The sequence below is a fragment of the Phaethon aethereus genome, assembly GCF_964289735.1.
Source record: "Phaethon aethereus genome assembly, chromosome: 6".
Taxonomy (NCBI): domain Eukaryota; kingdom Metazoa; phylum Chordata; class Aves; order Phaethontiformes; family Phaethontidae; genus Phaethon; species Phaethon aethereus.
The window spans coordinates 29273723-29288976 of record NC_138580.1 but is presented as its reverse complement, the minus strand read 5'-3'; the positions used below and the strand labels follow the sequence as shown (position 1 = coordinate 29288976).

The following is a 15254-nucleotide window of genomic DNA, read 5'->3' as shown; positions in this document are numbered from 1 at the left end:
TCCGGTTTGGGGGAATGCCCGCTTGGTCCCGGCAGAGCACGACCCGCTGGCGGGACCTGGCGGCAGGAGCAGTGCCTCCCCTCGCTCCTCCCGCACCCCTCATTCCCCATTATGGCGTTCAGTTCCCATAGAAAACAGCAAAAAAAGTAACCCCCCGCCAGCCCACCTCACTGGGTGCAACGCTGAGGGTGATCCCCAGGGCACCCGTCAGGCCTCTGAGCAGCACTTCTGGTGGTTCATCTTGACTTTGTGCTTGATGCCATCGTACAGCTCGAAGTTGTAGTTCTCCAGCGTGGTGGAGTTCCGTGAGGACAGCCCAGCGTACGAGCACGTGCAGTAGAGGAGCAGACCGGCACAGATGGCCCCGAGGAGGACGCCGAGAGAGCTCATTGCTATGATGGTCACCAGGATGGGATCCAGGGTGTAGAGCCAGCTTTTTTCTTTGTCCAGCTTCGGGGTTCCTGGAGAGTTAGTAGAGAACAGTGTGTCGTTCCTATCCGATCCAAAGTAATCTGCAGTGGAATGGGCACTTATTATCCAGGGATCACTTTTTTTTTCCTTCCACCTTCATGCATTTCTCACTTGGAGTTGTGATGGCCTCACAAGAGTATAAGCCCCTCTATGGGTATATCTCAGCGGGATTTGCTAACCCAGGTCTAGAAGTAAGGCAAAGCATGCGACTACCAAGGAAGCTAGGTGCCCTAGTTCACATTTACATCTCAGGCTACGTAAACAGCATGCTACCATTTTACACCTGCTGAAACTCTGGCCCTTCAAGTGCCATTGGGTTCAAAACTATGCAAAAAAACTGTCACAGCTCCCAGACTTAATTTTCTCCATTTACAAGTCAAAATGTCATGCAAGCAGCAACTAATGCTTGAAAGATCAGTTCCACTTGTCCTAACACAAATACAATATATTGACTTTGCAAGGTTGCTGGCTGTTGAAAAAAGGAAAATGAGAAAAGAAAACTAATGTGTTTGTCCAGGCACTGAGTCACCGCTTGAGTGTACGTTGTCAAGCGTGTTCTAGCTCCTAACCCCCACTAAAGCTGAGGTTTGTAAGTAATTGCAGCATCTGATACTGAAACACAAGCTCCCACAGATAAATTGCCTGTGTGGCATTTAGGTACCAACCTGGATCATCGTTGTCTTCAAAGTCTTGCTCAGAGATTGGAAAGTCGTCCTCCATTCTTGGGAAGTTCACTAGAACAACAAAACGGGAAGCACTGTTTGTTTAAAGAGGCCTGTCGGGGTCATTATTGCCACTGGTCACTGGATTGCGAGACCGGCCAGAAGAAAGCAATAGTCGAACTACTACAAGGCTCTTCCTCATGGCAGGAGGAAGAACTCTTCCTCTTCTTCCTTTGGCCAAAGTCGATGAAGATTCTGGCACACTCGAGAGAACAGGATCTTCCCACTACATCACATTTCACGACCACCAAATGACCAGCTTTTAAGAAGAGAGCGAGTGAAAAGCAAAGAAACCAGATAACTTGAATAGCACTAAAATATTGTCATTGGTGCCTGCGTAATGGCCATAATTCACTATTAACATGCTCATGGGCATTATCCTTACAACTTTGAATAGGATCTTAGTGCCTACCATTACTTGTCACTAATGCTAGATCCATTTAGCACACTCTACTTTTCATCTTTTCCCATACATCTTACTGGACACAGAGCTTCAATGACCCAGTTTCTCTTTGGGTTTCAGATAAATTCATAGTAATTTGAGGAAGTCATGTATCATCATTATATGTTTTAATGCAAAAGCTGGTTGAAATGGGGAGAGTGGAAGATGGGTGTCCATATCTAGGCATTTATGTTAACATTTCTCTGATCCAAATTCCTTTTAGTGGTGACATTTCTTTTTATTGTTCAGCATAGATCAAGCACTAGTAACCAAATGCACACACTGTAATCTGAGCAGAAGTAAGTTATTTTCCTGTGCAGTCTTCCAAGCATTATCTCTACATATAGTTACCATGGCTCTTCTTCAGTTTTCCAAAAGAAAATGCCCTTTCATTTCAACCTGTTTAGATTTTTCAAAGCTGACCGTAACTTGGGGTGCTCAGCTGAGAAGGCACCTTGAAATGATCAGGAATGCAGAAAATCAGGGACTAGTGGAAAGCAGTAGAAGTCACACCCTTGAAATAGTTGTGGTTGAAGAGCAAGGCTCCTCCGCATCTTGTGCAAAAACGGCAAGAAGAGTTTAAAAAGGTTACTTACTTACAAACAACCAAAACCAAAGAATGTAACTTGTGCCTGAAGGACTTGAAAAGGCCTCCTGAATTGCCAAATCCATTTTTTTTGCTATCACAGTCAGTGGTATCAATCCCTGCCAGTGACATTCCAAGGTTCAATCCCAGCCCAGGGGCTCTGCGGAAAGCCACACGGCCCCAAGACCGCCTGACGCCTGGCTGCAGCGATCCTCTGTGCTAGTACCTAACGACGCCTTCCCAAATACACGTTCTTTGGGCAGAATTGTCTTTTGCCCTCTGCACTCAAAGGACAAAGGGCTTTCTTTGAATTTTCAAGTGAACCTGGCAACAGGAGCACACAAAACCCAACAGTTGCCCCTCCCGACGATGGGCTCTGCATCTAGTGAGCCAGGTAATTAAGCTGACTCAAGGTAGCTTGTTGAAGAAACATAGGTGCACACCATCTTCTGTAAATCCTCACTTTAGCAGCGAGCTCACATGATTTCTCCACACTTCCAGAACTGACAGGCCCAGATGGCAACATCTTAGGGCTGGGAGAACTGCCTGAGGGCCTCTTGCAAACATTTAGAGCCGAACATGTGGAAAAATAACTTGCAAAGCAGTTCACACGCGGAGACATCTGCTTTGCTAGTCCTCTGTCAGAAGACAAACAGTGAAATTTGCCATCCGTGTCACCCACACAACCCTACAGAAATGATAGGTTGCCTGAACGCAAGCGAAGGTGGAAAATGGACCACAGTCTGCCCGAGGAGCCCATGTGCAGGGAAAAGCTCTTGGAAGTCTTTTGCCTTTCCATATTGTAGCTCCTCTAAATTTTGCATAAGAACAAGCTAGAAATTTGGTGCTTTTTTATTTCCCAAGGTAGCCTTGGGGGAAAAGCCCCAAAACCCAAAGTATTGGTTAATCAACACTTTCAAAGGAACATCAGTTCTTCCAGCTTGAAAGGAAGGAGCGCTGGGAAAACTTGAAAAAAAAGAACATTTATACAAGAAGCCCAGCCCAAAGTCTCTTTACTCTTGTAGCAATTTTCTGAATTCCCCATGCTAATCCGACTCCAGATCCTGCTTAAATGATATCTTCCTCCTTGCCCATTCTCCTTCCTCCTCAGGCCCGTGGCAGGCCCTCCTTCTTCTGTTCCCTGCACGCCATTTTATTGCTATCAGACTGTATGTTGTCACACAGGGCCCTACGCTGGCTTCGGGAAAATACAGCTCCACGTTTCTTTTTCCGTACTGGGGTTTCTCAAGTCATTAACAAAATCAGCTCTGGCTGTGTGGCTGTCTGTGGGAATTGAAGCCGGTGGTCTCAGTTCAGTTCCTAGCGGAGATGATTTCCCGTCACAGAAACTAGCCTGCTGTTTGTCATCAATTAGGCTCCTTTGTGACAAATCTCAGCAATATTGTCACAAGTGGAGCAGGCCATGAAAAGTGACCCCCTCAGAACACGGTCCCCAGAAAAGCCTTGAAAGCTGCTGGGCAGAATGGGAGAAGCCTGCATCGCCCCGTGCTGTGCAGAGCTGCTTCCTTAAAGGGCAGCTTTCAGGCACAATTTACTTTGCATTTTAAAAGGAAAAAAACCCATGTACTGGGGAAAGGTAGGCAAGAAAGTTGGGGGGAACCGTACGTAAACAGGAGGAGTGCTTTCTCCTGAGTGAAAGGCCCTTTTTACAGCGTGTGTGCTGAATGACGGCTGTAAGCACCTAGCCGGTCATGCCGGAAAGATGATGTTAGCGATGCTGTTGGAAATGGCCGGATGCCGAGAAAAGGCTGTTATCTGTTGGATCTGAGAGCGCTGCCAGCTAAAAGGCTAAATTATGGGACCTGAAAAAAGAAAGATGAGATTCTAATCAAAGACAAGGAGGAACTTAAGTATCACGTTCGTACAAACTCACATGGAAGGAGAGCAGGAAAGAATTAGAACTTGCAGAGATTAAGGAGCTTTAATGTACATCTGTTTTAAAATAGTAGCAGGGGCAGGAGGGATTGGGGCAGGGAGGGGGCTACTGGAAGGGAGGGTGACATGTGCTCGATCAGCCTCGCCAGGGCGGACGGGGGAGGCACAAGAGCAGACGAGGTTCTCCTGTGTCCCACCACAGACGCACACGTGCCTCTTGCAGGAGAGCTCTCCAAACCTGCCCAAGGCAGCTCACCTCTGCAAAGCTGAGGTCAGCGCGGCACATGGACTGGCACGGACTTCCCGGCACCGTGCATGCTCCACGCCAGCCTGCCCGCATGGGCTTACCAGCAGTGCCCACTGCCTCAGGCGGAGATCTTTGCACCAAGCCAAGAGCTATTGCTTTGAAGAGGACACCCACTCCTCTTCAAAGGAGCCTAGACACATTCCTCCAAGGCAAATGACCACCATCCAGAAAATAATTGCTGTTTCTTTCTAGACTGACTTTGTCTGGTTTAACTCTGCTGCCTTCTGCCAGGTCCCTCCATCCCAGGGCAGAGCTCTGTCCCTCTGCACGCAGGCATTTGCAGACGGTGCCTCTTGGGTATGGAGCCAAGAGGCTGTGGTGCGTCTTGGGCACTTTCTGGGCGAACAAAATGAGTCTCTAAGCAGGAGGTATCTTACCCAAACGATTTATCAAACTTGCAGCAATTTCCAGCCCGTTTTGTTGCCTATCTCCAGCCCCTCCGGCGCAGGGGAGCCCGGCCTGGAAAGCACTTGGGATGCGCTCCCACGATGCCTGAGCTCCAGCTCCGCACAGGGGTCTGCGGGCCTGGGGCCGACTGGGGATGCACCAGGTGGTGGTGGCTTGTGGGCTCTGCTACCTGTGGTCTTTCGCTCCCCAGTAACATCTGCGGCTGTGCTGCCTGGTACAAAAGAGAGGTAGCCAGTTGCCCTTTGGTCCTTTCCGCAGTGGGAAACAACCGCGTGCTGCTCCCTTCCCCAAAAACAGCAAGTGCCCTCCTATGCGCTCCCCTCTTGCTCCTGCTGCTACAGCAGCCATCTCAGCCCGTCACCCTGCCCGGCGAGGGGAGCGCTGGAGGTGCGCAGCTGCTCCGCTGCCCAACGGCACCCACGAGGGCCTGACACATTAAACCCAGCAAAGCCCAGGAAAACAGGGTCAGAAAGTACCGCTCCTCAGCCTTGGCAGAGAGAGGTAGAGCTGCAGCTCTGCTCTGCTCCTCATTTTTCTCCCTTTGCTCATTCCCAGCCCTTTTCTCTCCACAGCAATAGCATGACTCCAACACGCATCATTTTGTTTTGACACAGCGAAGCAGCCGCCGTGGCCTCGCCTCGACGCCGCTCCGTTTGGCGGCGGCGGCGCAGCGCTGCTCCTCGGGCTGGGAGCCCCGGGGACGGGGCGCGACACCTCCCAGCCCCGGTGAACGGGGAAGCGCTCCTCAAAGCAGCAGCACGGGCACCAGGCAGAAGCACTCCCTCTGAACCCCCACCTCTCTATTTCCTGCCGAAAAATCCACCTCACTTCTCTCTTCCTCACTCCTCCAGAAACGCAGAATGATTTTAGTTTACTAGGGGGCTAAATCCCTGCCAAATTTCAAATTAGAACAGTGCTTTGGCTACAGCTGAATATTAAAGAAAGCAAACAAGCAACCTCGCCCCTGGTCCAGCTGCCCTTTGCCGCATAGGAATCCCCGGACCTTATCCTTGGATTGCCTCGGGGCTGCCCCGGCGGTGGTGCACGGTGCACGCCGCGGTGCCATCTTCAAACCGGGGGACACCAATTTGCCTCTCAGGCTTCCCGTACACAGGGGAAGCGTGGCTGGGCAGGTGAAGACCCCCCCCAAAAGCGCTCAGGCAACATGAAGTCACACTGGGTGCTTGGTGCAGAGGAAAATGCGAGCAGGCAGCTACTTCCAGCCCCGGCACTGCCCTCTGACGCGTGGCGTCCTGCCCATGCCGCACGCACAGCACCTCCCCGCCACGTCCTGCTTTTGCACCTCTCGTCATCACCGGCACAAAGCCAGGGAAACGGTGGTGGCAGGCATGTATACAGCATTACAGTGGCGTCACGCAGCACGGTTTTTCTCTCCTCCTCCCTTAGCGCTGGACTACCCGGGTAAGAAGCTGCCGTTCGAGTTCGGCACTCTGTGCCGGAGCTCACCAGTCCCAAACCGAGCCGCCCCTCGGTGCACGGGCAGCGCGGCCAGCCCGCTGCCACTGCGCGAGGGCTCGGAGCCGGGGGAGAAGCCGGCAGTTCTGCGGCATCCCGGTATGTTTTTCGCCCTCCCTGTTGTTGCTGTTTGTTTTTACAGCGGCAATGGCTAACGACACCGTTCCTCAAACCGGCGGTAACGCCTGCAATCGCTGCTCAGAGCCGCGAAAGCCACTGAAGGAGGAGCTGTGGCGGAAAGCCAAGAGGCTGTCCAGGCTCGCCTCGGGGCCCTCGCTGCCCTGACACGGGGTAAGCTGGGGCCGGCCCCGATAAAGTCAGCAGGTTTTCACAGGGTTTGCAGAGGGACAACAATCCCAACACAGCCCCACGCACAATCCGGTTTCTGCCACATTCCCTCGCATTCGCTGGCAGAGGCATTTTAGCCCTGCCCAGGAAAAAGCCAACCTCGCCCCCGCAGCCCGGGGGAGGCAGCTCTGGGCTCCCTGTGCCAAGTGTCCTCCTGCAGGCGCTTGCCCTGGCAGGAGGCTGGCCCAGCTGCGCATCCGTCTCCAGGCTGGGTGAACAAGCACCGCGCGCTGCAGCCTGCTCCCGAGCCTTCATCCGCCTCGGGCACGCCGACGCTGCCCCAGCAAGGTGCAGCGCAGCCCTTCCCAGGGTGTCCTTTGCTTTGCCAGGCCGCTGCTCCCTCTCGCACAACCCCGTTTGCCGCTTCCTTTGCCCCGGTGCTTACAGAGAGTGCCCGTGGGCCCCTTCCCACCGGCCTCAAGGAGCCGCTTTCCCTACAACACAGCAGCAGCTGTGGAGATGAAAAGACCGACACCGTCATCCCACATACAACCGGGGAAGCCACGCCTGGACCCTCCGCGCGGCACACAGGAGACATCGGGCTTCCACCCTGGATGCCACTTGCTGAAATACGGAGCCCCTACTGCTACCCCAAAAAGTTTATCCTTTTTTTTAAAGTAGCCTCTTAAACGTCTGAAGTTACCTGCAGAGGAGGCTGCATCAAAATCACACTAAGTTGTATTTATTTCTTTAAACAAGGCTTGCTAATTTTAGCTGCTTTCTTCCCCGTGATGTGCTGCAGCCTGAGCAGCACCCAACTCGCTGGTCTATCTGGCTGCGGCGCACATACGGAATAATTAAACCCCAAACGATTCCTCCCTTTTCGTCTGTTTACTTAACAGAATTTTTTTTTCCTCGTTGGGAAGCCATCAGCCAGTCTCTCCCTCACCGTTTTTCGCATGTGCATATTTGTTTTGAATTTTGCTTGGACAGTCACTGAAGTGTATAAAATGCAAATTACAAGTGGATGGGCTTTGCTGTACAATTAGGGGGTGGGGGGGGAAAAGCAGCATGGGTCCTCAGCTTTGCTTGTGTTTGACCAGCCAAAGTGAGGGATCGTATTTTAATTTTTTTTTTGTTGATGGCCTGAATTCCAAGTAAAGCCAGGAAGTTTCACTGCAAAGCTGAGCTGTATGCCAGGGTAAAGAGTATGATAGAAGGAAAATAAATGCAGGAGGGAAAGAATAACCTCTCAGACTGGCAGCGAAATATATTTCACATGAAATGTGATGCTGCTGACTCCTCTAAAGGGTGAGAGGTGCACCTGAAGAAGATGATGGGAAGGACAAATGCTGCAGCAGAGGTCCCTGTAACAAGCTGGGAGGACTCAGGTGGAGGGAAGGCAGGGGACACACACCTCACCTCTCCAAACCCTCGGTGCCGCGACAGCCGGGCCGCTCCCGCGCAGCTCTCCTCCGCAGCCTGACATGCAGAGGCCTGGCAAGGGTTTTACAGAGGAGGAACGCATTGCCGTTCTCATTATTAATTTTGGTAATGGCTTACCCGGTTTTCGTTGTGCTCGGGTACAGAGCGCACGACTCGGCTGAGCTGGCAGCCGAGATGGCCCCCGGGGCCCCGGGAAGTCGGATGTCCCGTCTCCAGGGGCCCTGGTCGGAGAAATTCTGCACAATCACATTGAGCCAATTTAGCACTTAAGCAACGTTCTGGAAATCCCCAAACAATCCTGAGTGTCAGTCCAGCTGCCCAAAACTCCCACTAAGGACTGGTACAAATGTAATGGATCTAAAAGCCGCTATTAATGGCCCGATCCTGAGTGCAGCAAGGCGGGGTGCGCACACCAGCTGTGCCGCCAGGAGCTGGGGGTTAGCTGCAGCATGCAGCGGGAACGGGAGCTCCGCTTTCCTGAGGGATACAGCCCTGATGCTTCGAAAGGAAACATGGAGTTCTGGAACATCACTTTGCTTCAACCAACAGCATTCTTGTTAGCAAAGAAAGAAGGAAGAAAAAACCCCAGATATTTGTATAAAAATATCATCATTTTATTACATTCCACACAATACATCTTCAAAGAGTTTCAAATTTCCACAAGATATTTTTCACACACAGGCAACTGGGCAATGCTGGGGATGTCAGGGCTCGAGGAGTGGGGGAGAACTGAGAATAAAAACCTCGAAGTGACCTTCTGTTTTGTCTTTGGTGATTTTGGTTTGAAAGACGGGGTGCCACATTCTGCTCTCTGACACACTGATGCTAAAGTCCATGGGGACGAACCTGGTCAAAGCGAGGGGATCATCTGACCTAGGGAGACTGAACTGACTTTGGAAACGTGACGGTATCGTCTGCTGACACGGTTTCGGCTGACCGGAAAACGCAGCAAGCGCATGCCAGTATTTCACATCTATTTTAATTTGCAGCTGGCTGAGGGGGTGGGTAGGATTTCACGCCACAAACCACACGCGCCACAACACCAGTGCTGCGTAACGAGGAGGCTCGCGGAGAAAGCACCCCGGCCCTGGAAGGCCCTCTCCGGGGACCTCCGGGCGGTACCGCCTGCAAGGTGACGGGAGCTCCCCCGGGTCCTTCGCAGCTCTGCTGCCGCCCTCCAAAAGCTCGTGGGAGCCAGGGCCCAGGGGGATGTTGCCCTGAGCACCCACCACCCCTAATGTGCTCACCATGCCAAATCACCGTGGGTTTTTCTGTGCTCCCTACATGTTCTAGACACTTGCTGCCGCAGCCAAGGGGGTCCTGCTGAAATCTGTTGCGTAACCAGCATGAGGAGCTGAAACAGGCTGCATGAACGAAGGCAGAGAGGGAGGGAAGAGTGACACCCCCATCGACGGAGAACCCCTGGGGAGAGGGCTCCGCTGCGGTGGGGCCAATACCACGTACGCACAGCACCGTTTGCGTTTCCACTTTTTCCCCAGACCAAAAGGAAGCTCAAGACTGCAGGGAAGTTAACAGAGCTGCTCATCTCGTTTCATTTTATGCAATATCCATGGGCAAAGCAGGGGTGGGGAGCACTAGCAAGTTTAGGAGGGAGGAGGGAATCTGATCACTCATCACAAACGAACACAAACAAGATAGAGAACCTTGCTCACTGGAGGTACTTTTTTGCCTGCAAACAGATTAGAGTTAACGATTCAAACCACTTTTGCATGTCATCATTCAGTAACTTATATAAGGCATTTCCACTACAATACGCTGGGCCATTCAACAGTCGGAGGCATGTTGGAGGCTCCATCTCGCCTCCCCGGTTAAAGCAGCAGCAATAGCCGGGCGCCCCAGGCACGCCTGCTAGGCTTTGCTTGCTAGATGTTACTAACGCTTTAAGAAGCAGAACATTAGCAAATGCAAAACTAATTGACATTCTAGAAAGTCAACTGGCAATTTTTATGATTCAGCAGCTATGAACTGGGCAGAGGAAAAAAAACAAACCCAAAACCCAGGAAGGGGAATTATACTTGTCCCTTGAACATTTCTACCAGAAAGACAAGGAGGAGCCCTCTCCCCCTTCCTTGTGTAAAAGGAAAACCATCAGCACCCAGAGCGAGGATACTTACAAAATAAATAAACCTTCAATTCTTAAGAAACTACAGTATTTAGCATCCACCTTAGACCTGCTGAAGTCTATGTGTTACCCTAAGGCTGGCTTTAACAGATACAAACAAAACATTCATTATGAGCTTCTCTGATATAAGGCAACTTTAAATAGATTCACTTGCAGGTGGGGGAAGAGGAGGGTTCCCCCCTGCTTCCAAACAATGGCTGTGTCATCATGTTGGCTGCAGAAAGAATAAGATGGAGAGATCTTACTTTTTGGACGTCTATGAACCTCTCTGGATTCTTCTAGCCATCCGAGGTGGACATTCCTACTGTCCAGCCTGGCCTCTTCTTCTCATTTTGCACCCGAGACATTAACACTATCAAACAAGAAACCCAGCCAAAGCTAGATAAGGCAACAAAAAAGCATTGCTCTCTTCCCCAAGTAAACAAATCAGGGTATTTACCATAAATGTGTCCCAGACCTTCCAGAGGGGAGGTGGGAAGGGGGTAAAATTTAAAAGGAAAGGGGGAGGGGAAAAAAAAAAGCATTCCCTGTGCAAGTAGAAGCAATAACAAGCAAGTTAAAAAGGGGCTGTTTCTAAATATACATTCAGTCAGTCAGACACACGCGCTCCCATGCACACTTGCATACACAGATTTAGCACACACGCGCATGAGCCGCACACACAAGCTTCCAGGCTCGCCATCAAGTTTCCTTGCAGGTTGCCTACTGGGAGGAAAAAAAAACCAAACCAAACCAAGCAAGCCTACCAACAAAAAATACTCCCCAAGCAAACACAACAAAACAAAAAACCCCACCCGACACCCCAAGGGTCCTCGAAAAGTAATCGAAAGGGAGCGTTCACTTCTGAAGTGAAGGGGCGGTGTGTCTCTTCTGGCGATCCAAGATGCAGCATTAGTTTAGAGTTTGTAAAAGATTCGGGGAGGGCTGGGGGGACGGAGAAGGGACGGAGATGTCTAAGAGTTCACACGTATGCTAGGTAAGGAAAAAAGTGCAAAACTGAGGCAACGTATTTGAAGTCTTAGTTTCTGTCTGTCTGTCTGTTTTGTGTTTTGTTTGCTCTCTCGATCCTGTTCGGCTCTCAGCAGCGTGAGCTGGGGTCTTGCTCTAGTTTTATGGTTAGGGTGGGCTCCACGGCCACGGGGGCCCCGTTGGCATAGTGGGAGGTTTTGTAGGTGATGGAGTGATCGCTCTTCTTGGCCGCATAGCGGAACCGGTGGTAGTGGAGCACAAGGGCCAGCGCGACGGAGACCAGCACCACAACAGCACCTCCGGCGGCAATAACGTAATACCAGTAGGCTGGGATGGGCTGCACTGACACCGTGTCCACTGTGGGCTCGGTCCCTGGCAGGAGGGTTGCCCCTGGGGAGGAGACACAGAACAGGGTTGCTAGGTGGGAGGCATGCAGACGCAGAAAAAGAAACACACATGCTTTCAAGAGTACAGCACGGAGTAACACGAGGTCCCGGGGCCGCCTCCGGATGCGGGGTGTGCTCCTGGGAGGGAGCACAGCCTGGTGTTTGCTGAGCCCGCATATTCAAGCGCCTTCTTTCTTCCCTTTTAATTAATCAGGCTGCCTGGATCGCAATACAAATTCCATATGCACGCTATTATTACTGTTATTTCTGGCATCAACAAATGTTTTTTTCCCCTCTTTTTTTTGGCCTTCTCCAGATCAGCCGCCTGGTTTTGTCTCCACATGGCAGATGTTGTCAAGCAGTGACAAAACACATCATGTTCCTAATTGGAGGAAAAGTGTAATCTCAGATGGCCGAGGAAGTTACCACAGGAGACTGGGAAAGAAATTACAGGGAGAAACATTTGTCGTTCCTACGGAAAAGACAGAGAAGACGATCTCTCTCTGAAAATGCTCTGCACGCAGATCTGGTCTCACTAGGTGCCCCATTCACAGACTTACAAATTTCCTTAGTGTTTTTTAAAGCGAGAAAGGATGGTTACAATTATTTACATGGCACAAGCTACGAAATTGAACCCAACACTGATAAGAAACTCATGCTCTCTGCAGCTTAAGCAAGCCAGGACTATGAATTCATGTCGATAAAGCAAACACACCTGGGGAGGGATGGAAAAGCACCTGCCTCCCTTGAAGTCAAGGGCAGGCAGTGCCCAGGCTCAGCCCAGTGGTGGTTAACCCTTCCTACTCTTGCAGCTGCAGCGTGTTGGGAGGCAAGGCATGGCTGCAAGGTGCTGCTCCTGCTTCCCAGGTCATCCCAGGACAGCTCGGCGCACATCTGGTGATCAGACGCGTGCGGGACCTTGCCGCCGGTCCGCAGAAGCGTGCAGGCACACACGCCTCTGGCAGGCGCCAAGGAGAGGAGCGCCGGTGTCTGGGCTCACGCCCATGGCGCGAAAGCGACTCTGCACTATTCCTCCTGCGCACACTGCTCCCAGCTCCCCGCCTCAGCTTGCGGGGGCGAGCGTAAGTAACTCGGGAGAGAGGCACTTCTGCACCACGTTTATTTACTGGCTACTTCAAGGGGGACAAAGTCCCTGGGGAAACTCCCTGACGGGTTTGTTCTGCCACTGGACACATTGACCCCTCACTCCGCTCGCCCTCGCCTCTTGCCCCTGGCCCGCTGGCAGAGGGCAGCCCCCTGGCTGGGTGCCGGCAAGCAGAATTTTGGGGGCTCCTGCAGGTTGGTGTCAGCATATTGTTGAGAGCTGCGCTAACCAAACTCCAGCTTGGTTTCCTGAGCAGGCTTGGAAGATGCCAAGGGGAAAAAACCAGAACAGTGCAGGATGCACCAGGCTTTGCTAGCAGCAAGGGCACCTCACAGCACGGCCTCTGCCCACCCCTCCAAACACTGCCCTGCCAGCAGAGCCATCGGCTGGCAAACTTGGGATGGCAACGGCTTTTCTGCTGCTGGTGGCACGGGACATGTGGCAAAATGATGGTTCCTCCGCCAGTCACAAGGCTTTGCTCCCCTCCCTGTTCCCCAAAACCCAGGCACAGGGAGCAAAAATAAGAATGAACACTGCACCCAGATGCATAGCTAGAACAAAAGCCCCTCAAAACCAAGGAAAAAACCCCACAGAGGCAAGACAAATCCTGCTTTTACAGAGCAGGAGGCTGGGAACTACCCACATATTTGTCATAGTAGCCAAGAAATTTGGATGTCTCAGGAGAAACCTACCTGCCAGATACACCACCCTCACCCTGTCTCACCCCAGCTGCTGCCAGGAACGGGGGTGGCCCTGTCCCTTTGGCCCCCCCGGCGGTGCCTGGGGAAGGGGGGTCCAGGCTGGACTGTGTGTTGAGGGTAGCAAAGGCAGCGAGCAGGCAGCCCTCCAACCTCCTCTCTACCTCCACCGGCCACCCTGGCACAGGGGAACGAAAGCGAATGCAAGTGCCTCCCTGAGCAGCTGCTGGCCCTCGCCCGGCTGCACGGGGGGTGAGACACCCCATGGGGGCCTCCGCCAGCCCCCCACCAGGGTGAGCATGTTCAACACCGCCCTGAGCTTCACCCACCACTGTCTCCCACCGCAGATCCAGCCGGCCGAGCCGCCCCAGACCCACATGCGTCGCACCGTCGTCACCAGTGGATCAGCAACACCTCGCCCGTGCCTGACAGCACCAGGGCACGGGGCCAACCGCCGGGAAGATCGCGGGGCTGCTTGCTGTGCAGAGGCCACTCGTGTTTACACTCGGTGACAGTCTCTGCTTACATAGCGCCTTGCTCCAGCGAGGGATTTACAGGCGAACAGCTTCTCACACCACCGATATGCACCGGGCCCTGCCAGTGGAAACCGGGGAGAGGTGAGGGGGCCAAGTGTCAGGGATGCCAGTGGCTCCCGAGCCTGCAGGGGAGCAGCGCTCCCCTCTGAAAAACAGAGGGGAGGAAGGTTTCCATGCCCTCCTGAAGGCTGTACACTGCCTGGTGCAGGGCTGGGAGTGCAAAGGATGGGTCTGGCTGCCGAGGAGCACATACCATGGTGCCCAGCCTGCAACCCCTGCCCCTTCCTCACGCACCTCTGCCCTTTGCTTCGGGATGGAGGGGGGCAGCGTGATGTGCCCCAGATGACCCGCCTGTGGGAAGGATCCCTGGGGGATCTCGAGGTGGCTGAAGGTTCAGGACAACCTCTGGCTCCGACCTGCTCCAGATGTTCCTGTGCAACAACTAGGGCTGCAAGCATGGGGAGTGGTGCAGAGCCGCTCCTCGGCCCCCATTTCCGCACCTCGCAGCCCTGCTGAGGAGATAGCAGAAGTCTGGAGAGTTCATTTATCAACTGAAGTCATTAAGGAATCACACTCAGTTGTCTCTAAGCCCTAACAAAGCCAATTCCCAACATTAATGATTGTTCTTCCTTACGCTGTCAGCCACTAAATATAGCTGCCCATCCACTCGGCACACAGTGCTGATGTTATCTGCTCTGTTTTTACTGGCTCTGCTGCTCTCTGGAAGTTTTCTTTTCTCTGAAAAGTTCTCTGCTCAGGGAGATGGGAAAAAAACACTTCTAAACTTAATTTTTCCACTCCCCTTTGCCTTCTGCCACACAGACACACACTTGCCCTTCCTCATTTATTCACTAAGGCTCCCGTCTTAATAAAGAAATGCCTCCTGCTGTTGCTGTCAAGTTTTTGGGTGCTGTGTTTATGCACGGCTTGGGACATCTGTCAGTGGAAACCTGGTTTAATCCCTACAGGATGGACGATTTCATGTGGGTGTGCTGCTGTGCTCACACCTCCAACCTGGCCAGGAACAGCACCCTCCTCTTCCCAACAGGGAAAACTCTACAGAGACCAGTTCTAGAGCTGTGTTAACAGCAATCTAAACCCAAAAGAGGCAAGAGCAAAAGTCATCTGGGGAAAAAAAAGGAGAAAATCCTTTCCAGAGAGCCTCCTGGAGGGCTGCCTGCCTGGTTCTGCCACTGCCGTGTCACAGCTTACATTCCTCTCCAAAATCACTGACATTAACCACTGTGGACAAGCAACACGGCTGGAGTTCTCATAGATGGCACAGATAAAAGCGAGTATTACACTCATCTAATCTGAATGACACAAAACCAGTGTCAGCCTCAACCCCTTAATTTCTACCTGTCATTTCTCCAGG

The 15254-nt window shown here is 52.3% G+C and overlaps 1 protein-coding gene across 2 annotated transcripts in view; it reads right to left on the bottom strand.

The window, feature by feature from the left end:
* Positions 1-207: 207 nt before the first annotated feature.
* Positions 208-15254, bottom strand: part of NRP2 (neuropilin 2) — a gene marked incomplete at its 3' end in the record, with an annotated part of 86985 nt that continues 71938 nt past the window's right edge. For both annotated transcript variants that reach the window (XM_082001487.1, XM_082001488.1), the window contains exons 16-17: positions 1137-1205; positions 208-512 (exon numbers count right to left, since the gene is read on the bottom strand). In XM_082001487.1, the coding sequence (XP_081857613.1) occupies positions 208-512; positions 1137-1205 (374 nt within the window). The remainder of the gene's footprint in view (positions 513-1136; positions 1206-15254) is intronic.